At 42.7% G+C, this 26971-nt stretch overlaps 1 protein-coding gene across 5 annotated transcripts in view; it reads left to right on the top strand.

Moving 5' to 3' along the window:
- Window positions 1-26971, top strand: part of ERBIN (erbb2 interacting protein) — a 516286-nt gene that overhangs the window by 126770 nt on the left and 362545 nt on the right. For 4 of the 5 annotated variants that reach the window (XM_033930041.1, XM_033930031.1, XM_033930056.1 and 1 more), the window contains exons 3-4: window positions 15907-16104; window positions 25759-25876. In XM_033930041.1, the coding sequence (XP_033785932.1) occupies window positions 15916-16104; window positions 25759-25876 (307 nt within the window). In that variant the 5' untranslated portion in view covers window positions 15907-15915. Of the gene's footprint in view, window positions 1-2906; window positions 2952-15906; window positions 16105-25758; window positions 25877-26971 lie in introns of those variants that run through there. The other variant, XM_033930051.1, reaches the window with a different exon arrangement.

Genomic DNA, 26971 nt, shown 5'->3' with positions numbered 1-26971 from the left:
CCACCATCCTATTCTGGTTAGCTTATAAGTCAATTCAAAAAAATAATCACCTTGTTTCCACATAAATAAACAACCAAATACTTTTATGGTCACATAGTGACTCTAGATTTCTAAGTGAACGCTCAGACCCATAACCAAACTCTAGTGAAAAGTCACGGAGTCACTTATAATAGAGCCCATCCCAGCAAGTTCACTGTCTCTGCCACCTGCTAATAACATACAAGGAAAAGATAGATAACTTATCTGAAGGCAGGATGGCACTGCTGTTGCTCTTTCACTGCTCTGGGTACATATTTAAAGTACTAACACATTGCAACTGTCTGGATGGTGTGCAGTGGATTGGTGACAGTGTCAGATGACCTTTCGTGGCTTGCCTCTTCTTCCTGGTTCTTTGCTTTCTGCTCTTGGGCCCAGATTGCTGCCATTGATTCCTTCACCTCTGGCAGGGATGACTCCACAGCCCACCATCACTTCTCTGTGTCGATCCTTCATGCAGATGTGGAGCTCTGTTGGACCGGATTGATGATTGGACTTAGCACCAGATTGGAATTTATTTTGCTTAATTTCCAATCTTTTTAAAACTTATTTGTATATTTTAATTATATTCTTTTATCTTTTTTTTATTTGAATTGTACCTGTCCCTCACAATTCTTGGAATTTTGTTATATCTTTTCTATTTTAATAATTTTACTCTGGTACTTTAGCATTCTGCTTCATTTTTTCAATCAAGTTCCTTATATTCAACTTGATGCATTTTATCTGTTCTATGTATTACTTCTTTCTCTGCCATGCTGGTATTTTCTGCATTATATTGTAAATGCTTTCTGTCTTTATCTGCTTTTAAGTCCATTATTCTAATTTGTATTTTATCTGTATCCCATGTATTAGCTCACCTTGTTCTGAACCGCCTAGAACTTTTTAGGGATGGCGGTATATAAGAATAAAATTATTATTATTATTAGCTAGATTGTGAGCCTTCGGGACAGATAGGGAAGTTCTAAGTACCTGTATTTTATTGTAAACTGCTTAGATCTATAATATGCTTAAGTGGTATATAAAATGTTAATAAAACATAAATATTATATGCTAATCACCACCCTAATGCCTCAACTGCTTTAAGAAAACTACAAATCATATCAGTTAAAAAGCAGTCATTTTGCAAATTAAAATCCCCTAATAATTTTCTAGTGCAAAATTAAACCTTACATATTTAGTGTCAGAACAGTTGAGAGGTACAATAGTAAATTTCTCTCCTTCATCCTTACTGTTTTGGTACTAGATAATTCACAATATCTTCCTATTCCCACCAGAATAGCTTGAAAATGCATAATTACAAGGCTACACAGATCAAAACAAAACAAATAGAAGATAAGTCACTTTGCAATTCAATAAAATTGTCTCCACACCCTTCTCCACCCAAGGTACATATGAAGGAGTGCAAAAGAAGTGCTTCTTTGTCGTGCTTCTTCATTGACATGCACTACTTCCAGTGTCGCATACCAGTTTTTAAAGGTACCATACTCTCAGTGATGTCACTGGGAGGTGATACTAGCAATACTCCAGGTGCAGGCAAGCACAGAGAGGTTCATACAGAGCAAACAAGTTTCAAACCAGGCAGCGCAGATGGTAACAGCACACTTAAAAAAAAAAAAAAAAAAAAAAGGTCCAAGACTTTGATGGTATACTCCTCTCTCCAAAAGAATGATACAATTCAGCAATTTCCTTTAATTTTTTCTAGCCAAAAGTGTATCATTAATAAGTATCTATAGGAAAACCTTGGATTGCAAGTAATTTGGTATGACAAGCAAAACATTTTATTAAATTTTAACTTGATAAACAAGCAATGTCTTGCAATACAAGTATATATAGTATACACACATCACATCACAACTGAGCTGATGGTTCTTCTCTCTTTGATGCTGCGGGAATGTAGTGACTGTTCTAAACGTGCGAGGTCTTGCAATACAAGTACATACAGTATTTTATATTAAAGTTTTTGGGTTGTGGGAACGAATCATCTGAGTTTCCATTATTTCTTATGGGGAAATTCACTTTGATATACGAGTGTTTTGGATTACAAACATGGTTTCGGAATGAATTATGCTCGCAAACCAAGGTTTTACTGTATCTGTATTTAATGCCTTCCATTCTATTTATTTATTTATTATAAAAGGAATAACATTCATCTTGCATTATAAACCACTAACGCTAGGTTTTACAAAGTTGTGGTAGAGGTTTCAGCTGTGGGCCTGTGTGGTAAATGCTCTGATGCTCATAGAATTCCTATGAATGTCTGAGCATTTACCTCGCTAGCCCACTGTGGATTACTAAAGGGAGCTCTAATTGATGCACACCTCCCTTACTCGTCACTGTACCCTTTCAATAGCTTACATTCAATCATAGCATAAAGCTACTTTTGAACTACCCTACAACCCTAAATTGTAAGACAATTCTCATGGTATATTTTGATCCTGAATTCCACTTGCACACTCATAATTTTTCAAGGGGAAAAAATATCACCCCTCTTCCCCTCCCCAACTTTAACATCACATCTGACTGAAATACCTGCATTTCTTTGCAATCTGTAGGCATATTGTAGCATCTGCTACCAGTTTTCCAGTCAAAAACAAGCAAACAAAAAAAAAAAAGCAAAACTCAGGTTCCCTCCAAGTTACTTCTATTATTGTGTTCAGAATGCTGTGGTCTTTCTCCCCAAATTGACCCTGTAGGGCCCCGCCTGGCCCCTTAATCTCTTAAAATAATTGTTTCACATGACACTCTGCAAATGGGATGTTTGGTAACCTTATCAAAATGCCTGCTAGTTGTTGTTTGTACAGATTTTTTCAGTGGTGACTGTGAATTTTCCTCTTGCTGTTTTGACCAGCTCATTTCACACTGTGAAGCAGTGCAGCCCAGCAGCTACTATCCGGACTCTCACTACTCTCTTTTCTGTAAGTTCATCTTTGTGGACACTGGCATAACTTTTCTTGGTGGTGTTATTGTTTTTTATCTGGTTTTTATGGAATTCAGGAATCATTGGGAAATGAAGTTTCAGAAAACCTTTTTTTTTTAAGTCCATAAAAATGATGCCCTCCCTTCCATCAAACTCTAATTTAGCTGGATATTATGATCTTAAGGTGGTCAAACAGGTTGAAAAGGCGATGGTGAAAACTAGAAGATGCTAGGGTACTTAGGGAGAGGTATGGTCAGAAGGAAAAAAAGAAGTATTGATGACCCTGTATGATACTGGTGAGACCCCATTTAGAATATTGTGTATAATTCTGGAGATCGCACCTTGAAAAAGATATAAACAGGATGAAATCGGTCCAGAGGAAGACTACTAAAATGGTCTGTGATCTTCGTCATAAGGTGTATGGGGACAAACTTAAAGATCTCAATATGTATATTTTGGAGGAAAGGTGGGAAAGTGGAGATATTACTACTACTACTACTACTATTATTAATTATTTCTGTAGTGCTACCAGATGCACGCAGTAGTGCTGCCCGATTCACGATTCGAATCAACTCACCGATTCACTTCGGGTGAATCGATTCGAATCGATTTAAAACAAACAAAAAAAATCAGCCTCCTGGTTCAGTGACTGATCCTCCTCACTCGCCCCCTAAAGCAGGAGCAGCAGCGCTGCCTCTTTTTGGCCAGCCACTGCCGCTCCTTCTTTAGAGGGGGAGGGGGAGGGTCAGTCGGGAAGTGCTGGTGTCCGGCTTCCCCCCTAGCCTCCTGTGCATTCAGGGCCAGATTAAAGGGTAGGCCCGAGGAGTTCACATCACATCGTGCTCAGGTTAGGAGGCTGCAGGCGGCAGTGGTGGTCTGCCTCGGCAGACAATGCTCCTGTTGGTGCTTGCCTGCACCGTGGCCCATCTGCTTGCTGCCCGCCCGCTTGCTTCATTTAATTCCGCTCACTGCAGCTGCTCCAAAAGAGCCAGGCGCATGCAGTGATTGCATGCCGCTGACCCATAAACCTTCTCTCCGTCAGAATTGATGTCGGGGGAAGGCTTATGGACTGGCGGGTGCAATTGCTGCACGTGCCTGGCCCTTTTGGAGTTGCGGGGGGGGGGGGGTATTAAATGGAGTCAGCGAGCAGGTGTTTTCCCTTCTTTGTTTCACTTTTCTTTTATGATCGTAGTTCTTCCCCTTTTTCCTATTGTCTGAAGTTGGTCTATATGTCTTATCAGCGTCTTACTAAGACACTTAGATTTTATCTAGTATCCCCAGTTTTAATATGTTTTTATGTAAATTTTATATTGTACACTGCTTAGAAACCTGATTAAGCGGTTTAAAAAAATCTTTTAATAAACTTGAAACTTAATAAACTTGTGGGTCGGCTTGGGGGAAGGTAGGCAGGCTTCGGGAGGAGGAAGGGAGGATTTTGTTTGGATCCTGCAGCTCTTGCCATGAGACTGGACCCACAGCTGCACAGCATTTCTTCTGTTGATATCAGACTGCTGCATGATAAAAACAAAGAGATCAAGTGTAGGCAGTAGTGCTGCCCGATTCAGAGAAAAAATATTTCGATTCGATTCACCCTGTTGAATCGATTTTTTTCGATTTGATTCACTGTAAAAGTCAATAGGTTCTCCGAATGGGAACAACCTGATGTCTCAGCACTTGAGGAAAAGGCCATGTAATAATGTTTATAAGATAAATCATATAAATGATTATACTGAAGCAGGGTGTCCTCAGCGAGAGAGGTAAGCGAGGGGAGAGAATTCTCCAGCGCTTTACACAATAAGGCACAGGTTAGTCACCCTCTGCCTGCAATGTACACCATCATAGGACACCTCACGTGTGCTCAAATTAATCAATGTGATAAATTAAACAGCGATATACAATTGGTACATGAGTGCAAGATCAAACAAGTTGTTCCCACTCAGAGAACCTATTGACTTTTACTGCTTTTCTGTGTAAGTAGATAATTAAGCAAATTTCTGATAGCCTACAGAAATGATTCTGAGCTTCCATCCCCAGCCCCCAAGACTCACCAGCCTCCATTACGATTCTCAATTTCCAGCCCCAGCCCCCCTGCCTATTCTGAGCTTCCATCCCCAGCCCCCAAGACCCACCAGCCCCTCTGCTGATTTCAGCTTCCATCCCCAGCACCCTGCTGATTTCAGCTTCCATCCCCAGCCCCCCTGCCGATTTCAGCTTCCATCCCCAGGCCCCAAGACTCAGAAGCCCCCATTCTGATTCTCAGTTTCCATCCCCAGCCCACCTGCCGATTTCAGCTTCCATCCCCAGCCCCTAAGACTCACCAGCCCCCATTCCGATTCATTTACTTACTGGGCTGGATATTAAATCGCGGGGCAGAGAGGATAAATGCAGGGAAAGCCAGCCAAAAATAGTATTTGCTGTTGCTGAGGTCTGCTGCACGAGGTCCACTCGCTTGCCGATTGACTCTCCCACTACTTTCGTTTCTTCCGATGTTAACTTCTGGTTTCGCAAAACTGGAAGTTACATTAGATGGGTAGAGTCCGACGGCCGACGGTGTGAAAATCGTCTTGCAGCTGAATCGGTGAGTCCGGTTTTTAGCAAAAATGAACTGATTCGAATCGATTCATCTGATTTGAAACGGTGAACCGATTCGAATCATGAATCGGGCAGCACTAGTAGGCAATCAGCCTGAGAGGAGAGCTGAGGGGGTGGAGGCAAGGAGTGAAGAGCCAATAGGAATAGGCTATAAAGGAGTGAAAAAGTACTGAACGAAGGATAGTAATGAGAAAGGAGACAGGAAGAGAAATATAGAGTTGGAAAGATGATAAAGAGTATTTGGAGAGAGGGATGGAGTGAGCAGAGAAAAATGTCTGGTGGGAGAAAGGGAAAGAAAGAGAACAGTGAAGAGGAGAAGTAGAGAAGCAAGAAGGGGAAAAGAAGTAAATAAGAAAATGGGTACATGCAGGCAGGGCATGTTTGGTTAGCCTGGGCAGGTGGTGCAAGCCTTCAAGGGGGGGACAGGCCTTCAGGGGGAGGTGCAGGCCTTCAGGGGGGGCCCTGGAGTAGAAGTACACGGAGGGAGGGAAGGGGGGCTCAAGAGATGTGCATATGCCGGACTTTGGCGGGGGAAGAAATAATGGATCTAAAAACAAAGGAGAAGGAGAGAGATGGTGGACAATGGGATTTAGGGAGGGAAGGAACAGAGAGGGAGAGAAGTTGGACACAAGGAATGGTGTGGAGGGGGGATAGAGATACTGGATAGGAGGGTAGTTGGAAAATGAAAGGGAGAGATGGTGGACCCTGGGGTGGTGGGGAAGGAGGGAGAGATGCTGGATGAAAGGATAGTTGAGAAAAGGTGGACCTGTGGATGGAGACAAAAAAAGGAAAGATGCCAGACCTCCAGGGGAGGGAAGGGGAGGACAGAGATGGAAGATGGATGGTTAGCACAGAGAAAGAAGAAGGGAGGAGACCCTGGCAAGCAAGTTATCAGAAGACAACCAGAGCCTGGGACCAACAAGATTTGAATAATGACCAGACAACAATAAGTAGAAAAAATAATTTTATTTTCTGTTTTGTGATTACAATATGTTAGATTTGAAACATGTATCCTGCCAGAGCTGGTGTTAGATCGCAAACATGAGCTAGGATTTAACAGAGAGAGGAAAAGTCTTTTTTGTTTGTTTATTTTGTTTACACCACAGCGCCAGTGTGGTTAGGAGAAGGCAAAGGGGGTGAAGAGGCTATTAAATAAACCTACCAGGATGTTTGAAAAAAACACCCAATTGGGCAGGAAAATAAAATCAAAATTTTTTTCCTGAATTGGGCAGCACTAGCACGCAGCGCTGTACAGAGTCACAAAGAGTAAAAAAACAGTCCCTACTCAAAAGAGCTTACAATCTAAACAGGCAAGACAGACAAACAAGATGTTATGGATACAGTTAAGGGGAACGATTAATCAGCTGGCTGGGTTAGAGGGTAGAGGAATAGGGTTAAGGATTGAAAGCTATATCGAAAAGGTGGGTTTTCAGTCTGCTTTTAAACAAGGAAAGGGGCTTGATATGATAGAGACATTTAAATACCTATGTGGCATAAATACACAAGTCAAGTCTCCTTCATTTTAAAGGAAACTCCAGAGTGAGAGGTCATAAAATAAGGTTAAGAGGTGTTAGGCTCCAGAGTAATCTAAGAAAATAATTTTGTACAGAATTGGTGGTAGATGCAGATGGTAGAGATTGTGTCTGAATTCAAGAAAGTGTGGGACAGCTAGGTGAGATTTCTTAGGGAAAGGTGGAAATAATGGATGCTGCAGATGGACTGACTATATGGACTATTTGACCTTTATCTGCCATCATATTTGTATGCTACCGGTTACCTTCAACAGAAAAAGGGGAAACTGTGTAACAAACTGGCACTGCAACAGGCAAACAATGGATTTCATTTTGTGGTAATAAACTACTATTTTTTTTCTTTTTAAAATAAGGCGGGCTGGAGCCTAAACAGGTTTAGGAAGTGGGAGGGGAAGTAGGGTGGTTAACAACTGATCAGGCAGAATGTGGGAAGGATCGCTCCTGACCCAGCTCATTGATAGACTACCAGGGTTTAAGGCAGGCTCGCTGGAGGCCTGCAACGGGTCTGAGTGGGGTAGCACGGACTTCAGGACCTGAATATAAACAGAGATCCCCATTTTTTGGGCTATTTTTTTGGCCCCAAAATCTTGGTTTATATTCAAGTATATACGGTAAATGTTTGGACAAATGTTTAAGTTAAAGATTTGCAGATCTCCTTAAAAGGAGGCTGATCTCAAGCGTGTTACTAGCACTGCTATAGCTCTGCCATTTGAGGGGGAAGATGCCTGGGTACATAAGGAGAGGAATGGCCAGTAGGAAAAGGGAGGTGATTATGCCGTTGTATAAGTCTTTGGGAAGGCCCCATTTAGAATACTGTGTGCAATTTTGGAGATCACACCTTCAAAAAGATATGAATAGAATGGATTTGGTACAGAGGGCTGCTATAAAATTGATTGGTGCTCTTTGTCATAAATCATATGGGAACAGATTTAGAGAATTTAATATGTGTACTCTGGAAGAAAGATGGGAGAGAGGGGATATGATAGAGATGTTTAAATATCTTCATGCCACAAATGCACATGAGGCAAATCTTTCATTTGAAAGGAAGCTCGGGAATGAGAGGATATAGGATGAAGTTAAGAAGTGATAAACTCAGGAGTAATCTATGAAATACTTTTTTACAGAAAGGGTGGTAGATATGTAGAGCAGTCTCCCAGAAAAGGTAGTGGAAACGGACTGTGTCTGAATTCAAGAAAGCATGGTGGGACAAGCACGTGGGATCTCATAGGGAGAGGAGGAGATAGTGGATGCTGCGGATGGGCAGACTGGATGATCCATTTGGCCTTTATCTGCCGTTATGTTTCTATGTATAGGCACTTTTTAACATTTCAACAATGCAGACCTCACCCTTTTTTTTTTTTTTAAATAAATCTACACTAAAGTCTTGAAACAACTATATTTGGGAATCTTTATTTTAGTTTACTTTGCTTTCTTGCAAGGGATGGAAGTAATTCTTTATAACTGGAATTAAGAATTTTGGCTAAGAAAAGGCAGGGCCTGCAATCAGGATGCATCATTGCACCAGGCACCTGGTGTGAGCATTCTGCTACAAATGTGTTAGGGAAAATATTTATCCCAGGACAAGCAGGCAGCATATTCTCTACATGTGGGTGACGTCACCGACGGAGCCCCCTAGCATACGTTTTCGCAAGCAGACTTGCTTGAAGACCTTCAAGCTTGTGATTGGCCCACACATGCGCGTGTGCCCCTCCCGCCCAGTCTAGGGCATGCGTCTCCTCAGCGTGTCCTCAGTTCTCTGTTTTCCGCGGAGCCAGAAGCACTGCTTGCTTGCTTCACACGATATCGTTGTCCCTCTTGCACTGCGGCTTGTTTGATTAGTTTATTTTGAGTCGCTGTGCTTGCGTCTGTGTTTTTCTTTCTTTTTGTTTGTTTTTCAGTTTGTATCTTTTTGACCGGGTTCCCGGTCTTACTCTGGCCTCGCGGGGCCGCGGCCGTCTTTTTTCATATGTCCTGGCCTCATTCCGGGTTTAAAAACTGTACTAAGTGCAACTGGGTTATCTCCATCACCAACCCCCATCGTTGGTATGTGGAGTGCCTGGGTACAGAGCACCACGCTGAGTCATGCCCCCGTTGTGCAACTTTGCAACCACGTGCTCTTCGTAGGAGGGTGGCCAAGATTCTTCGTGTCTTTGGCCCCATGGATCCTGCAGAACAGGCCTCGAGCTCGGCCTCGGCGCCCTCGTTGGGCGCTTCGGCCTCGAAGTCCTTGGCCTCGAAGTCCCTGTTGGCCTTGAAGGCTCCAGCCTCGGCCCCTCCTGTTACTCCGGCCTCGGGTAAGTCTCCTCTTTCCTCCTCAGGTGTGCCGGCAAAGAAGCCTACCTCCAGTGCCGCCTCATCGGCATCTTCGAGACATCACTCTAAGCTTGCCTCCTCACGTAGGGAATACTCTTCCTCGAGGTTGCCTCCGAAGGAGCTCACTGCTGCACCTAAGACCCAACCATCCTTGGTCTCGGTGCCTATGTTGAGGACATGCTTAAGGCTATTCTTACCACGCAGCTTTCCTCGGTGGTGAGCCAACTGGTCCCGACTTCGACACCTCTGACCTTGGTCTCGACCCAGTCTCAGTCTGACGAGCCTGAGCGTCCCCTCGTTTCTTGAGACCCTGCCCGCAAGACTCGCCGGGTTCCCTCGAGCGATTCTTCATCCCCCGAGTCACCTGTAACTTTTTGGGGATCCAGGCCAGGGGGTCGTTTTTCCCCCACTACTGTCGAGGTTTGCCTCTCCTAAAAAGCTCTGGGCTTCTCCGCCCCTTCGGGGTAGGTCTCCGACCGCAAAACCTTCTAGACACACGCTTGTCCTCGAGTTGGACTGTGGGTTGTGTTCCCCATCGAGGCAGATGCCAGCCTCTAAGGGGTCTTCTTCGAAACCGGTGTAGGACTTTTCATTTACCCAGTCTTCTCCGAGGCGTCGCCAGCTAATTCCTCGGACCCCAGGTCTTCCCTGGCCCACCTAACACAGGGCCGTTCCTCGATGCCCCCCAGACACTTTAGTAGAGCTTCTTCAGTCTCCCATTCGTGGGACTCCGAGACCCCAGCATACTATTTGAGGGAAATTTCTCCCTCTTTCTTGGCTGCCCCCAGATCTCGCTCGGGGTATCCTCAGGATGAGTCTTCTTCTTGAAACTCCTCCTTTACTCGTTTCATCTCTGACATGGGTAGGGCATTGAAACTGGACCTCCAGTCTGAGTCCCGTTATACTCAGGAATATCTGGAGGAGATGGGTGTTGATCATCCGCCCCAGGAGGCATTGCGCTTGCCATTGCACCAGGTTCTCCAGCAAACCTATCTCCGGAACCTGGAGACCCCCTATGCAGTCACGGCCATTCCCTCCAAGTTGGAGTCCCATTACCGGGCGATTCCGGTTAAGGGGTTTGAAAGTTCTCAGCTTTCTCATCTGTCCTTGGTGGTTGAGTCTTCTTGAAGAAGTCCAACCCCTCTAAGGTTTACGCTGCTGTCTTTACCAAAACTCAATGATGGCGAATCGTGTCCTCAATATAACTTTATCTTCACGTCCTACCTCCAGTTCTGTGTGGACGCCCTCTGCTCGTTCCGGGAAGACGTATTGGATTCTCGGCGTCTGGAGTTTTGCCTCCTCGAGGAGACCCTCTCCTAGCTCCGCCTCTATATGTTCCAGGCAGCCTACAACACCTTCGAGTTGTCCTCGAGGGTCATGGCATTTGCGTTCGCCATGCGTCGCCTCGCTTGGCTCCGCCTTGTGGATATGGATCCGAATCTACAGGATCGTCTTGCCAATCTCCCGTATGTGGGTCATGAGCTCTTCGATTCTATTGAAGTGGCCACCAAGCGCCTATTGGACCATGAATGGTCCTTTGCCTCTCTGGTGAAACTTAAACCGAAGGCCCCCCCTGCTCGGCAATACAAACTTCCTCTCCGGAGGTATCCGCAGAAATCTACTCCTGCGTTCTCTCGGCCTCCTTCAAAGCGGCTGCAACAGCAGTATGAGCGACAAGCTAAGGCCCAGCCGCCAATTCCGACGAAGCCTGGGCCATCTTTTTGACAATTCTGGTCCGAGCCTTCGGGCTCCCTTCCTCCTGGAGCCTTCCCCCCTCCCCATCGGGGGTCATCTCCACCATTTCTATGACCAGTGGGAAAGTCTTACCACAGACAGTTGGGTGCTTTCTATCATTCGGGAGGGATACGCCCTTCACTTCAGTCACGTACCCCTGGACCTACCTCCAAGAGAATTTCCTTCTGCTTGGTCTCAGCTGCCTCTCCTTTTGCAGGAAGCTCAGGCCCTTCTTTGCCTTCGGGCAGTTGAGGAGGTTCCCCCGGACCAGTGGAACGCCGGATTTTATTCCCGGTACTTTCTGGTACCCAAGAAGACGGGGGATCTGTGTCCAGTCCTGGACCTCCATGCTCTGAACAAGTTTCTGGTCAGGGAACGGTTCAGAATGCTCACTCTTTCTACTTTGTACCCCCTCTTGGACGAGGGGGACTGGCTGTGCTTTCTGGACCTCAAGGAGGTGTATACGCACATTCCGATACACCCAGCCTCTCGCCGGTATCTGAGATTCTTGGTGGGGGATCTCCATCTCCAGTATCGTGTTCTTCCCTTAGGCCTGGCAGCCTCTCCGAGGGTCTTCACGAAATGTCTAGTTGTGGTAGCTGCGTCCCTGCGTCTCCACGGCCTGCAGGTGTTTCCCTACTTCAACAACTGGTTGATCAAAGCGTCCTCTCGCCATGAAGTTCTGCGAGTGACGAATCAAACCATCTTGCTCCTTCAGAGCCTCGGCTTCGAGGTGAACTTCCCCAAGTCTCAGCTCTGTCTGTCCCAGTCCCTGGAATTTATTGGAATGGCCTGGACACAGCTCGTCTCCGCTCCTTTCTGCCTTGGCCTCGACCGGAGGCCCTTGTTTGATTATGCCGGAAGGTGGCCCATCTGTCCTCGGCCCCGGCTCAGCTCATGATGATCCTCCTCGGTCACATGGCCTCCACGGTTCAAGTGACTCCTTTTGCCAGACTTCACCTCTGTATTCCTCAATGGACTCTGGTGTCCCAATGGAACCAGGATCAAGACCCTGTCTCTTGACTCATTATCGGGACTCCTTTGTTGAAGCAGTCTCTCCATTGGTGGATGCTCTCTTCCAATCTTTCCAGAAGTTTTCTGTTTCATGCTTCTCCTCCGCAAAAGGTCCTCACGATGGACTCGTCGGCCTACGCTTGGGCTCATCTGGATAGTCTTCGCAGTCAGGGTCTTTGGTCGAGTGCCGACCGCCTTTGTCACATCAATCTGCTGGAGCTTCGAGCGATCTTCCTCGCTCTCAAAGCCTTTTGTCACCTGCTTCGTGACCGAGTGATGCTGGTCCGCACAGACAACCAGGTCGCCATGTATTATATCAACAAACAGGGGCACTGCCATCCTCCGCAACATATTCCTTCGAGCGGTCTACATTTAGGGCCAGCACAATTGTCTGACAAACAAGTTGAGTCGTCTTCTACAGCCTCACGAGTGGTCCATCCATTCCTTGACTCTGCGTCACGTATTTGCTCGCTGGGGGCTCGACGTCGACCTGTTAGCGTCCCCCCACAATCACAGGTTGCCCTGCTTCTGCTCCAGGGTATACACCTCGCTCAGACTCGAGGCGGATGCTTTTCTGCTGGATTTGACGAACCTGTTTCTGTATGCGTTCCCTCCATTCCCTCTGATTCTGAAGACTCTCGTCAGGTTCAAGTCCACGAGTGTCACCATGATTCTGATAGCTGCTCAGTGGCCCCGACAACCGTGGCTCTCCCTACTGTTGCAACTCAGTTCCAGGGAGCCTCTTCTTCTGCCTGTTTTTCCTTCTCTGCTTACGTAGAGTCGGGATTCTTTTCTTCATCCCAACCTGCAGTCTTTGCACTTAACGGCTTGGTTCCTCACGGCTTGATGCTCTCGTTCCAGTTCTCCCAGCCTGTGCTGGATGTCCTGGAAGCTTCTCGGAAGGAGTCCACTCACCAATGTTACCATTAGAAGTGGACCCGCTTTTCTTCTGGTGTGCTACTCAACAGCAGGAGCCGTTGTCTGCCTCATTATCTGCTGTCCTGGACTATCGGTTACACTTATCTGGCGCTGGACTCAAGTCCTCATCAGTTCGAGTCCACCTTAGTGCCATTGCTGCTTTTCATCAGCCGATTGACGGGAAGCCTATCTCTGTTAATCCTGTTGTCTTCCGCTTCATGAAAGGCCTTTTCCACGTTCATCTGCCCCTTAAACCTCCCCCTGTGGTTTGGGATCTTAACGTGGTCCTTGCCCGTTTGATGAAACCCCCGTTCGAGCCGCTAGCGCGGGCTCACTTGAAGTATCTTATTTGGAAAGTTATATTTCTTATTGGTCTCACTTCTGCCCGTCACGTCAGTGAGCTTCAAGCCTTGGTAGCGGATCCTCCTTTTACTGTCTTCCATCATGATAAGGTGGTTCTCCGTACCCATCTTAAGTTTTTGCCTAAGATTGTTTCTGAGTTTCACATCAACCAATCCATTGTTCTTCCTGTGTTTTTTTCGAAGCCCCATTCTCACCCTTGAGAAGTGGCTCTGCATTCTCTTGATTGTAAGCGTGCGCTGGCCTTCTACTTGAAGCGCACCGCTCCGCATCGTTCTGCTCCCCAGCTGTTTCTCTCTGTCGACTCTAATCGTTTGGGTCGCTCTGTTTCTAAACGGACCATTTATAACTGGTTGGCCGCTTGTATCTCCTTTTGTTACGCTTAGGCTGGTCTCCCCCTGCCGGGTTGAGTCACAGGCCACAAGGTCAGAGCGATGGCGGTGTCAGTTGCTTTCCTCTGCTCGACTCCACTTGAGGAAATCTGTAAGGCTGCCACTTGGTCCTCGATTCATACATTTACCTCACACTACTGTCTAGATACTTTCTCCAGGCGTGATGGCCATTTTGGCCAGTCCATTTTGCAAAATCTGTTCTCCTAAATTGCCAACTCTCCCTCCATCCCATTCTGGTTAGCTTGGAGGTCTCCCACATGTAGAGAATATGCTGCCTGCTTGCCCTGTGATAAAGCACAGTTACTTATCGTAACAGGTGTTATCCAGGGACAGCAGGCAGATATTTTCGCAATCCACCCACCTCCCCGTGGTTGGCTTCTTTGCTAGCTATCTGAACTGAGGACACGCTGAGGAGATGCATGCCCAAGGCCGGGCGGGAGGGGCACGTGCGCATGCGCGGGCCAATCGCAAGCTTGAAGGTCTTCAAGCAAGTCTGCTTGCGAAAACGTCCGCTAGGGTGCTCCGTCGGTGACGTCGCCCACATGTAGAGAATATCTGTCTGCTGTCCCTGGATAACACCTGTTACGGTAAGTAACTGTGCTTTCTGGCAACAGCTTCTGTGTAAACAATGTAGGATAATTTCTTTCAATCCCCTCTGGAATTGTAATTAATCTGATTATGCTGTGGTGTAATCAGTTTTCAAGATCAGTTTTTGCCAGCAACTGCTGTAATAATAATGCCTGACATAAAACTAGAATTCCCTTTTAGAGTCAACAATTTTTCTTCTCTCTGTCATCCTTTGCTCCACCTGCTCTACTCAATCCATTATTTCTCTCAGTCCTGAGCATACTCCACTCAGCTCTTAAGTAAATCTGCATTGACTTTTCATGGAGAGAGGTGTTACCTGCCTTTACTCATATGGTTGCCAAGATCATTTTCTGTCTGTAGCTGCTGACGCTATTACTATGTTTTCAAAATTTAAATAGCTGAGTTAAGAAGCAAAAATTTACGTAATGCTGATAGGAAACAGAAGGTGCTCAAATAGAAACTTGAAAAGATAAATAAACTCACAGAGAAAAGTGCTCATACTTGGAATGCAATATATACTGTACAAAAAAAAATTCCTAAATACATTGCTAATAGGTTTTCAGAATCCAAACAGCTGAGTTAAACAGAATATATATATTTTTTTGCTCAACATACAAGCAGCATAAGGGCACACCCAAATTGGCAGTCAAAAAAACTTAAAAACAGGAACTTTTTTGTGTGTTCATAGCTAAATCCAAATATCTACACATTCCATTTACTGAGCACAAACAAATTTCGGCAAATCCACAAAATAACTTCATTTGGATACAGTATTTTATTTTCCTGTCCCTGAAGGGCTTAAAATCAGTTTTGTATGAGGTAATGTCAGGTTGTGACTTGCCCAAGATTTCAAGGAACCATACCGGGATTTGAACCTAGCATCCTTGGTTCTCAGCTTACTGCTGTAAGCATTATGCAATTCCTCCATGTGATTCAGCACCATGACTGTCCTTTTCCAAAAGTTTGGGAGTTCTACATAAATGCTGTTTGACTAAAAGGAGATGAACAATATGTAGAAGGTGACGACAGGAGAGCTTAAATGCTTAAATACTTCAGTGTTCACTGCAGATTACCAAGGATACATAACGAAAATAGAGCAAACACAACATTCACAGAAAGTCTGTGGAAATGCTTCTGTGAAGATTGTGGTACCTATTTCATTGAACACCGAACAAAAATATTCAAGTATTTCTGCTTACCTGTTATCCTCAGCTCATTGTTCCTTATCACTTCAGTCTTTGACTCCTTTCTATGACATTCTTGAAAAAATTATGTCACAACTTTTCTTCTACTTGTGCCTTTGCCATACTGATTTCTTTCTCTCTCACAGTTTTATTAGGTGTACTTTGCTTTGGTCATCTTTTTGGTGTAGCATGTGTTAATATGGATTTTGTGCCGAACAATTTGAGTTTCTTTTATGTGACTTACTCTGCCTAGTAACTTCATCTAAAAATGGAGATATGCATTTGCTTTAGTTATTAAATTTGTTACTCAATATATTCTTCTATAGTGCTTGAAAATGACGACAAAGCGGAACTTGTTTGTGCGCCTGGTGCCATGTCGCTGTTTGCGAGGAGAGGAAGAGACCATCACAGCACTTGATTACTCTCACTGCAGCCTGGAGCAGGTGCCTAAGGAGATCTTTACTTTTGAAAAGACTTTGGAAGAGCTCTATTTAGATGCTAATCAGATTGAAGAACTTCCCAAGGTATGTGGTTGATAGGTGTTAACCATTTTAAAAAATTTGTATTTATTAAAAAAATTTATATTCCGCTCTATCAACATTTCTAGGCAGATTCAAACAAACATACATGATTTATAACAGTTATTCTACAGAGATACCAGAATTCTCATAAACTGTGGTTTAATTCTGAGTCCCCTAATGTGAAACTACTGTGTTTTAATTATGGGGCAAAAATTTAATATGAAAACAGAATAATTAGAAAGGCTGGTTGTAGAGAAGACTAACAGTGGGTCCTTGGTGTATTTCATTTTTATTTAGTGCTATTCAACTATCCTGTTTAATAACTGAACAGATGCAATCTGAAATAGTAACAATCAATAGGCTTGTTCCTGTGGGTAAGATGAAGCGGAGACCAAAGGAAAGAACAATGCTATCCAAAGGGCAACAAGAAGAAAACATTCTTTCATATTGGTATATTTCAAACATAGTCTTGACTGTTGCAGAATTACTTTATGTATTTAATTTTTTTTTCCTTTGTTTTTTAAATTAAATGCAAATCTTCAGATAAGTATTTACTCAATCTTTCCTTCAACCTTCCCCTCAAAAAGGCTATGTAATGTCTTTTAGATAACTGATAGTGTATAATTTGAGCCTTGAGTTCTAATCACACTAGTGTTACAAGGGGAGAGTTAAATTCAAATGATAAATCAGACTTCTGTGAGTTGCAGTGTACAAGTTTTTAATAATCCATTATCTTGTCTTGAGGGTCTGATCATGGTTTCTTAGGAAATTTTAATTGCTTTCCTTCATTTCTGTAATGTTTCTCATTCTCTTTTGCTGTATTGGTGAATCCCCCTGCATAATTTACTGTAACTGAACAAAAAAGAATTGTTTTTAATGCATTAAACATGTTGTTGGGAAACCTTTTAGATTAAGAGGAGTAGCATATAATCTAATCTGAATAATGAAAATGGCTTGCTTATTCAAAATTTTAAGGATAGAAAATGCTATAGCAAATGGAGACCATTAATGGGGGACAAAATCGGTAGCTTCTACTTTGTGCTGGTTTTTAAATTTTCAGATTGGTTTGTTTAAAATGTACTTTAAAATATGGCATTATCTAAGATTCAAGTCCAAGTGGGACATTAGCTAGAACCTGTTTTTATCAAAAGCTACTCTTTTGACAGTTTCATTAGGTACCATTAGATTGTATAAAAGTAGCACATAGTAGAAATATGGAAGCTGATAGCTTAAAGGTAGCTCTCCTTAATGTTCGGAGAATTTTGTTATAATCCTAGTTTAGTATTTGATTTGTTTAATGCTTACCGTCCTGATGTTTTTACTATTGCTGAAACCTGGCTTCATGTTCTGAAAATGTTTTACTCATGCTTGCCCTCTCCATGTCCATGTGATTAGTATAGTAATTGCTCTTTTAAGCGAGGAAGTGGGGTAGCCATCTTAACACTTGATTTGAAACAGTCTCAGATAATGCATTATATTTCTCAGTATGTGGAAGCATTAATGATTCATTTAATGGGCTTAGAACAACTGTTTTGTTTTTTTATAAAGCTCCTTTTGTATTGACATTTGATGAATTGAGTTTGTTCACAGATTTTTGTCTTCTGGTACGTTAAGGTGATGTTAATATTTATCTGAAAAATCCTAGCTCTACAGCTGAACTTGCCTTTTAGTTTTATTGGACTCTCTGGATTTCACTTTGCAATATGCTCAAGCCACCTATCAGAATGGTCATTACCTTTATTTGGTTGCCATTTGCTCATTTAGAAACATTTCAGATTTTTATGCTGTTGTGGTTCCTTAGATAATTTTCTTTTAAAAATATAAGATTTCACCCATTCAAAGGTGTTACTCTTCATTGTATTTCTCTACTAGGAAAAATATCTTGGTGGAAAATATTTTAGAGTTTATGGATTTATGTTTATCATCGGGTCCATCATTAGTAGAGATGCCCCTGAACTTAAAAGTAGAAATGTATGACACCTTAAGTTTTTAGATGAATGGCTGCTAAAAATGTATGGTCTAACACACAGGTGTCAAAGTCGGTCCTCGAGGGCCGGAATCCAGTCGGGTTTTCAGGATTTCCCCAATGAATATGCATGAGATCTATGTGCATGCACTGCTTTCAATGCATATTCATTGGGGAAATCCTGAAAACCCGACTGGATTACGGCCCTCGAGGAGGGACTTTGACACCCCTGGTCTAACAGTAAAAGTATTTCCTCATGTAAGACTGGTTTTGGGGACCTGATCCAATATGGAACTTCTGTAGAATGTGCCTGGCACACAATTCCTCTTGCAATTCTTTCTGGTTTTTGGAGTAATATTTTCTTCTTTTTTGGGCAAATGGAAGGGAAAAGCTCAGACTATCCCCCTGGTACCTGATAAGGGACCCCTGCTTGGACAGATAACACCAGAAGGTTTCCAAGCTTCTGCCTTACCCAGCTTGCCTTTCTCTTCTCTCATACTGACAACCGACACCACCAGCAGATGGAGTGTCTCTTGGCCCTATATAGATTTCACCCATTAGGCATGTAGATAGCTGTGTGGCTGGTGGATGTGAGGATCACTTTACTTGCCTGTCTGGTGTGAAGGTGGAAGACCTCACGCGTCACTTAGACGTGTTGTCTTGGCACATGTGGGTTCCAATGACATAGGGAAATGTGGTAGGGAGGTTCTGGAAGCCAAATTTAGGCACTTAGGTAGGAAGTTAAAATCCAGAACTTCCAGAAGTGCTCTCTGTTCCATGCGCAGGTCTCAAAAGACAGGCAGAGCTCCAGAGTCTCGTTGCATGGATTGATGGAATGGTGCAGGGAGGAGGGTTTTTAGATTTGTTAGGAACTGGGCGACATACTGGGGAAGGGGGAGCCTATTCCGCAAAGATGGACTCCACCTTAACCAGGGTGGAACCAGGCTGCTGGTGTCAACATTTAAAAAGGAGAATGTGCAGCTGTTAAACTAGAAGCTGGGGGAAGGCCGACAGTCGCTCAAAAGTGCATGGTTCGGGACAAGGTATCTTTAAATGATATTATAAAAGGGAAGACAGAGCATCCTGATAGTGAGATTGCAATACAGGCCACAGTAGACTAGGTTTCCTTAGATTTAGAGCAGGCTGATTTTAAAGGTTGCAAATTATCTATGCCAACTGTTGAGCAAATTGTAAATAGATATGACAAACACTGTTTGAAATGTCTGTATGCAAATGCTAGAAGCCTAAGAAACAAAATGGGAGAGTTAGAATATATTGTACTAAATGAAAAGATACATATAATGGGCATCTCTAAAACCTGGTGGAAGGAAGATAACCACTGGGACACTGTCATACCAGGGTACAAGTTATATGGTAGTGATAGGGTGGATCGAATCGGTGGAGGCGTAGCATTGTATGTTAAGGAGGGCATTTGAATCGAACGGACAAAAAATTCTACAGGAGCAGAAATAGACCTTGGAATCCATATGGGTAGAAATTCCATGTCAAGGCAGAGACTGTGGAATCGATGTTCCTGAAATGGTGTTTGTTAGAAATTAAAAATAATTTCAAAGCAAGTACATCCACTGTTAAGAGCAGCTGACCCAATTGGTCCAACATGGTCCGTGTTTTGGTTTACCGTAAGTCACATTATCTCTTCACGTTCATCATGGAATCCTCATCCTATCATTTCACTGCTCACCACACAGTCCATCTTATGTTCTTGTTGCTACACCATTTTCTAGCATCTTAATATGGTAGCACAAGAATTTCACCATGGTAGCATTGTCCGCTTTATCTTTATTATTATTATTAGCCCATCACAGATATATTTATACTTTTTCATACTCCTAGGACCCTTGTGGAAGGCTTGGGTAACCCGAAACACGGACGGTTTGCTGTTACCAATTGGGTCAGCTTCTCCTTACAGTGGATGTATTTGTTTTGAAATTATTTTTCTAATAAATGTTATTTCAAGAACATCGTTTCCATGGTCTCTGCCTTGTTCTGGTATTCCTTCCACCATTGTGGAACTGTTGGGCTTTTTGTTATTTTGCCTAGAAATTCCATGTGTAAGGATAGCGATAGGAGTTTACTACTGTCTGCCTGACCTGGATGAATGGACAGATGCTGAAATGTTATCAGAAATTAGGGAGGCTAACAAACAGGGTAACACAGTAATAATGGGTGATTTCAACTATCCTGATATTGACTGGGTAAATGTATCCTCAGGGCATGCTAGGGAGATAAAATTCCTTAATTAAATCAAGGACTGCTTTATGGAGCAACTGGTTCAGGAACCAACAAGCGGTGAAGCAATTCTAGATCTAGTTCTTAGTGGAGCACATGAATTGATGAGCGAGGTAATGGTGCTGAGGCCGCTTGATAACAGTGATCATAACATGATCAGATTTGATATAATCTCTGGAATAAGTTTACATGAGAAATCCAATACAATAGCACTTAACTTAAAAAAGGAGACTATAATAACATGAGGAGAATGGTAGAAAAGATAACATGAGGAGAGAATGGTAAAAAAAGAAACGTAAACATAGAAACATGATGGCAGATAAAGGCCAAATGGCCCATCTAATCTGCCCATCTGCAGTAACCATTATCCTTTTCTCTCTCCAAGAGATCCCATGTGCCTATCCCAGGCCCTTTTGAATTAAGACACAGTCTGTCTCCACCACCTCTTGCATCTACTACCTTTTCTGCAAAAAAAGTATTTCCTTAGATTACTCCGGAGCTTATCACCTCTTAACTTCATCCTATGCCCTCTCATTGCAGAGTTTCCTTTCAAATGAAAGAGGCTCAACTCGTGCACAATTATATTACGTAGGTATTTAAACGTAAGGTGCAGCTGCAAAGGTCAAAAATATACATCATGCGTGGATGTTTAAAAATTCCATCCTAGAAGCCCAGAATAGATGTATTCCATGTATTAAAAAAGGAGGAAAGATGACCAAATGACAGCCACCATGGTTGAGTGAGGTGAAGGAAGCTATTAGAGCTAGAAGAGAATCCTTCAGAAAGCGGAAGAAGGATACAGCTGTACATAATTGTAAACACAAGGAATGTGAAGTCAAATGCAAGGCTCTAATAAGGAAGTCGAAGAGAGAACATTCTTCTAAACTAAACTAAACTAAACTAAACTTTAAGTTTATATACCGCATCATCTCCATGGATGTTGTGGAGCTCGGCAAGAACTTAAAATATAGGAAGAGAAGGAAAAAAAAATAGGTTTACATGAACACATATATATATATATATATATATATATATATATATATGAAAGTTAAAACACTCAGTAAAAACATTTTTATTTTTATTTTTTTTGAATTCTTTATTTTCAAAACTACAACAGTGCAATACAACTAATGCAACGCATAGTAATACAATAAAAGCACATTCATCTTTCTCATGTTCATAATCATCCATTTCCCCCAGTCATCCACCCAAACAATAATCATTCAGTATAACACAAACATATATTATCATAAATATCTTACCTTATTCTGAATAATGATATCTTCTCACCCATCCCAATTATGAATAGTCAAAAATCAATTTATGACATAAAGAATCCCCCGCCCACCCTGCCCTAGATATGTGCCAAAGTAAAGAACAGACTGACTCACAGTCAACAAACAATTACAATGAGGTAACATAGGATGCCAATGGACCCCATATTAATTTAAATATATTACCATGTCGTACATTTTCAGCATTTATTCTTTCAAATCTGTAACTAGAGCAAAGACTTGCCCACCAGAATGAAAAATTTAAACGATCAGTTCTTCCAATTTCAAGTGATCATCCGAATGGCTATTCCAGTCATTATAAGGAAAAGACGACCTTTATATTGATCTGTAAGGGGCTTAACGTAAAATTGTACCACAAATGACTGCCTCATACGTTAGAGGAATTGATGATTCTAAAATGTTATTAATTCTACTCCATATAGACTCCAAATTGAGTATCAAAGGACAATAGAACAACAGATGATCCAGTGTCCTCAAGAGCCAGAATCCAATCGGATTTTCAGGATTTCCCCAATGAATATGCATTAGATCTATTTGCATGCACTGCTTTCAATGCATATTCATTGGGGAATCCTGAAACCCGATTGGATTCTGGCCCTCGAGGACCGGAGTTGCCCACCCCTGATCTAGAGCATCCAGAAAAGATCATTAGGCAAGTGTAGATAAGATCAACATTTGCACAAAAATTTTAAAAATTGACTGATCAAAGAATCTTCTTATTGCCCTAAGTTTCTTGAGCATATAGAAAGAGTTTTTCACTACCTTCTGAAATAAAGAACTTCATCAAAAGTGAATTATCAAGCTATAAACCAAGAATCTTTGAAACTGATTCAAGTGAAAAATTGACTAGTTAATGTAGAATTGGTTATATGTAGGATCATTAGTTGAACCTATCCAGAAGAATTTTGTTTTCTTCCTAATCAGTTTGAGATAATAAGATATAACCTATTTTTCAATCAACTTCATTAAATTTTGCATCTCCAATTGAGTCTTTGAGACTCTGACCAATTCTTTGACACAGCAAGTAAAATGCTATCATCAGCTTAAATGAAATTTTTCAATTTAGCCTTATAAAGTATAAATCCATGTGATTACAATTAAGACAGTAAATAGCTGTAAATAATAAGGAAGATAGTGGGGAGCCTTGAGGGACACCACAAAATATTTTCTACCTATCGGATACAGCTCTCTCCTATTTCACTGCATAATAACAATTTGAGAAAAAGCCATGAAAGTACTTTTAAAACTCTTCCTTGTATATCAGATCTATTCAGAATTGCTAACAGTAATTCATGATCAAGTCAATAGGGAATAGGACTTGATAGACTTCCTTTTTGTGGTTACAATCAAAGTGGCTTAAATATTATATACTTATTTTCTTGGTGTAATAGTTGACTCAAAACTTGAATTTAATCATCATCTAAAAGCTTTATCAGAGAGGTTTTCTTTCGCTTAGGGCATTTGAGATCAAGAGACCACAACTGTGACTGGCTGACTGCTTTTCTCAGTGTCAGTTCTGGCTACTAGTGCTGTCCGATTCAGGAAAAAAAAATATTTCGATTCGATTCAGCCTTTTGAATTGATTTTTCGATTCGATTTGATTTTCCTGCCCAATTGGGTGGCTTTATTATTTTTTTTCAAACATCTTGGTGGGTTTACTTTATAGCCTCTTCACCCCCTTTGCGTCTCCTAACCACACTGGCGCTGTGGTGTAAACAAAACAAACAAAAAAAGACTTTTCCTCTCTCTGTTAAATCCTAGCTCACGTTTCTGGTCTAACACCAGCTCTGGCAGGATACACGTTTCAAATCTGACATATTGTAATCACAAAACAGAAAATAAAATTATTTTTTCTACCTTTTGTTGTCTGGTCATTATTCAAATTGTGTTGGTCCCAGGCTCTGTTTGTCTTCTGATAACTTGCTTGCCAGGGTCTCCTTCTTTCTTTGTGCTAACCATCCATCTTCCATCTCTGTCCTCCCCTTCCGTTCCCTTCCCTCCCTTGGAGGTCTGGCATCTTTCCTTTTTTTCATCTCCATCCACAGATCCACCTTTTCTCAACTACCCTTTCTTCCAGCATCTCTCCCTCCTTCCCCACCACTCACCCCTGCACCCCACCCTGAAGGCCTGTGCTACCATCCCTGAAGGCCTGTCCCCCCCCTTTGAAGGCCTGCACCCCCCTCCCGAAGGCCTACACCAGCACCCCTGAAGGACTCCCCCCCATCCCCCCGGAAGGCCTGCGTGTTCCCCCTGACCTCCCACGCATCCATTACCTCATTTCAGCAGCCTGGAGAGAGGATCGCTTGTGCTAGCAATCTCTGCAAGCTGCTATAGGCCTTCGGAGCTATCTTCCTTCTGCCGCGGTCCTGCCCCTCCTCTGATGTTAGAGGCAAAATTGCAGCAGAGGAAACAGCTCTGAAGGCCTATAGCAGCTTGCAGAGATCGCTAGCACAAGCGATCCTCTCTGCTGGCTGCTGATATGAGGTAAATGGATGCGTGGGAGGCCAGGGAGGAAGCCGGACACCAGCAGGAGGCCAGGGGGGAAGCCAGACACCAGCACTTCTTGACTGACCCTCCCCCCTCTCCTTCTAAAGCAGGAGTGGCAGCGGCCAGCCAGCAAGAGGCAGTGATGCCACTCCTGCTTTAGAGGGCAAGGGGGGGAGTCAGTCACCGAATCGGGAGGCCGATTTTTATTTTTATTTTTTTTAATCGATATGAATCGATTCATCCGAAGTGAAAACCGATTTGAATCGTGAATTGGGCAGCACTACTGGCTACCACTATGTGGTTCTTACTTCTCAATGAAGAAAAAGGCCTCATTAAATGGCTAATGCTGCCTGACCCTTAATTGCTCTGCCTCTATGCTGATGTCAAACATCAGTGGACTATAGAGGTGTGCTGGGAAGGCAACAGGTCGTTGTGGACCAGTGAGGCATGTAGAGCAGGCAAGGCATTATGGGTGACTTGTCATTTTGTTGCAAGGTTAAAAGCCAGTGGTAGATGCAGGAAGAAGTAGACTCCAACAATTTGCTCTGTAGCTGATTGCTAATATCTAATGGAGAAAGGTTTACTTTAGTAGTAGTAGAAAAATAAAATGGGACCCTTTTTCAAAAGGTTTGCTCAGGGCACAATAAGTGATTAAAGCAGCCCTGCCCACCCTGCCTTGTGAGAACAGTGCTGTAGTTTGGGCAGCACATGGTTGAAGCTTATGGACAACTACATGGTGTAGAATAGGGAAGAGGACAAGACAACTGGTATGAATATAATGCCAGCAGAAAAACGCTGGAGAAAGTGGGGGAGATAGTCAAAGGGTTGTTGGTGGCTTCCAGCTTTCCAGTGAACTCTTTTAGAGACACCAGCTTCTGTGTAAGGAAAGTATTTGTCTCTTAACTTTTATTTAGGATGTTATGTCTGGTCTTTAATATTAGTTATAACTTAAAAAAAAAAATCTTAGTTCATTAGTTTTTTTCATTATTATAAGGTATTTCTTATGACAATTGTAATTTGACATCAAATTTTGATGTCTTTTATTGTGAGAATACTTGTGTTCCTGTGGGCAAAAATTGAAAAATTAACTTAGTGTTATATAATGCTCAGTGTGAAAACTAGACCTTATTGGCATTTTAAGGTTTAGCACTTCAGATATATGTATGACCTGGTTTGTCGTGGATAGTTTGGCAACATATTTGTGGTATCTTCCAAAGGGATACACTGTATGGGGAGAGGTGATTTATTTAAGTTTTATTCTATATTGTCAGGGATCTAGACTTTTAAATTGATCTTTTCTCCCATCTGCAATAAATGTGAAAAATTGATTATTAATTTAATATAAATTGCATGTCTTGAGTATATCCATGGGTATTTGGTATCTGTTTTAATCCCTTAATATCTGGAGATAGATTTGTAAATCAAGAGAGAAATTACTTTATACATAGATCTGTCTGAGACATATGAGGATTTACAGAATAGATTCATGAATTTAAAATATCTTAGCCACATTTAATGATTTGATCATATTTGTTTTCTTATAAACATAAGTCACTGATATCCTTTCACATTTTCTGAAGGATGAACATGTTAGGAATGATTACATAAAGACAGAACATAAAGAAAACAAAAAGCTCACTTTTTTTTTTCTTTGAATAGCCACTGTTCAACTGCCAGTCTCTACATAAGCTAAGTGTGCCAGACAATGATCTAACAACGTTGCCAGCATCCATTGCAAATCTCATTAATCTCAGGGAACTGGATGTCAGCAAGAATGGTAAGTTGTCTATTTTAATACAGTTGAGTCCAGGTAAAGGGCAAATCAGAGTGACTCTAGTTGAACTTATTAATTATTACTTAGTTACCATAAATGTAAAATACATTTTTATAATCTTTATTGTAAGTTGCCTACTAAAGCATCGAAAAGGTGGAGTTATCAACATTGGCTACCATTAAGATGGGTTATTTTACTATTAATCCAAGTTATTAGTAACTAGGTCTCATCGTATAAAATGGGACCTAAGAACATAAGCAGTGCCTCCGCCGGGTCAGACCATAGGTCCATCCTGCCCAGCAGTCCGCTCCCGCGGCGGCCCAAACAGGTCACGACCTGTCTGAATCACCAGAAGGGGCTCCCTTGCCACCTTGGTTTCTCATTGAAGTCCTATCTTCCCATCGAAATCCTAACCCTCCGGTCTTGCAAATGCACGACCTGATTGGGTTTCTATACTTATTACCTGGTTAGCTTTCTATACTTGTGTTACATCCCAGCACCTCTCTCAGTATCCCACGATCCCTTTATCCCTCAGAAATCCGTCCAATCCCTGTTTGAATCCCTGTACCGTACTCTGCCTGATCACTTCCTTCGGTAGCGCATTCCAAGTGTCCATGACCCTTTTTGTGAAAAAAAACTTCCTTGCATTTGTTTTGAACCTATCTCCCTTCAGTTTCAGCCTGAAGAATCTGTTCCTATCCACCCTCTCTATGCCTCTCATGATCTTGAAGGTCTCTATCATATCTCCCCTGAGCCTCCTTTCCTCCAGAGAGAAGAGCCCCAGCCTATCCAACCTCTCGGTGTATGGGCAGTGTTCCAGCCCTCTTACCAGTTTCGTTGCTCTCCTTTGGACTCTCTCAAGTACTGCCATGTCCTTCTTGAGGTACGGCGACCAATATTGAACGTAGTATTCCAGATGTGGACGCACCATCGCTCGATACAATGGCATGATGACTTCCCGCGTCCTGGTTGTTATGCCCCTCTTTATGATGCCCAGCATCCTGTTGGCTTTTTTCAAGGCTGCTGCGCACTGTGCAGATGGCTTCAGTGATGCATCCACCAGCACACCCAAGTCTCTCTCAAGACTGCTGTCTCCCA

The sequence above is a fragment of the Geotrypetes seraphini genome, chromosome 1 (genome assembly GCF_902459505.1).
Source record: "Geotrypetes seraphini chromosome 1, aGeoSer1.1, whole genome shotgun sequence".
Taxonomy (NCBI): domain Eukaryota; kingdom Metazoa; phylum Chordata; class Amphibia; order Gymnophiona; family Dermophiidae; genus Geotrypetes; species Geotrypetes seraphini.
Note: the sequence above shows the minus strand (reverse complement) of the source record. Positions and strands in the feature narration are given on the sequence as shown.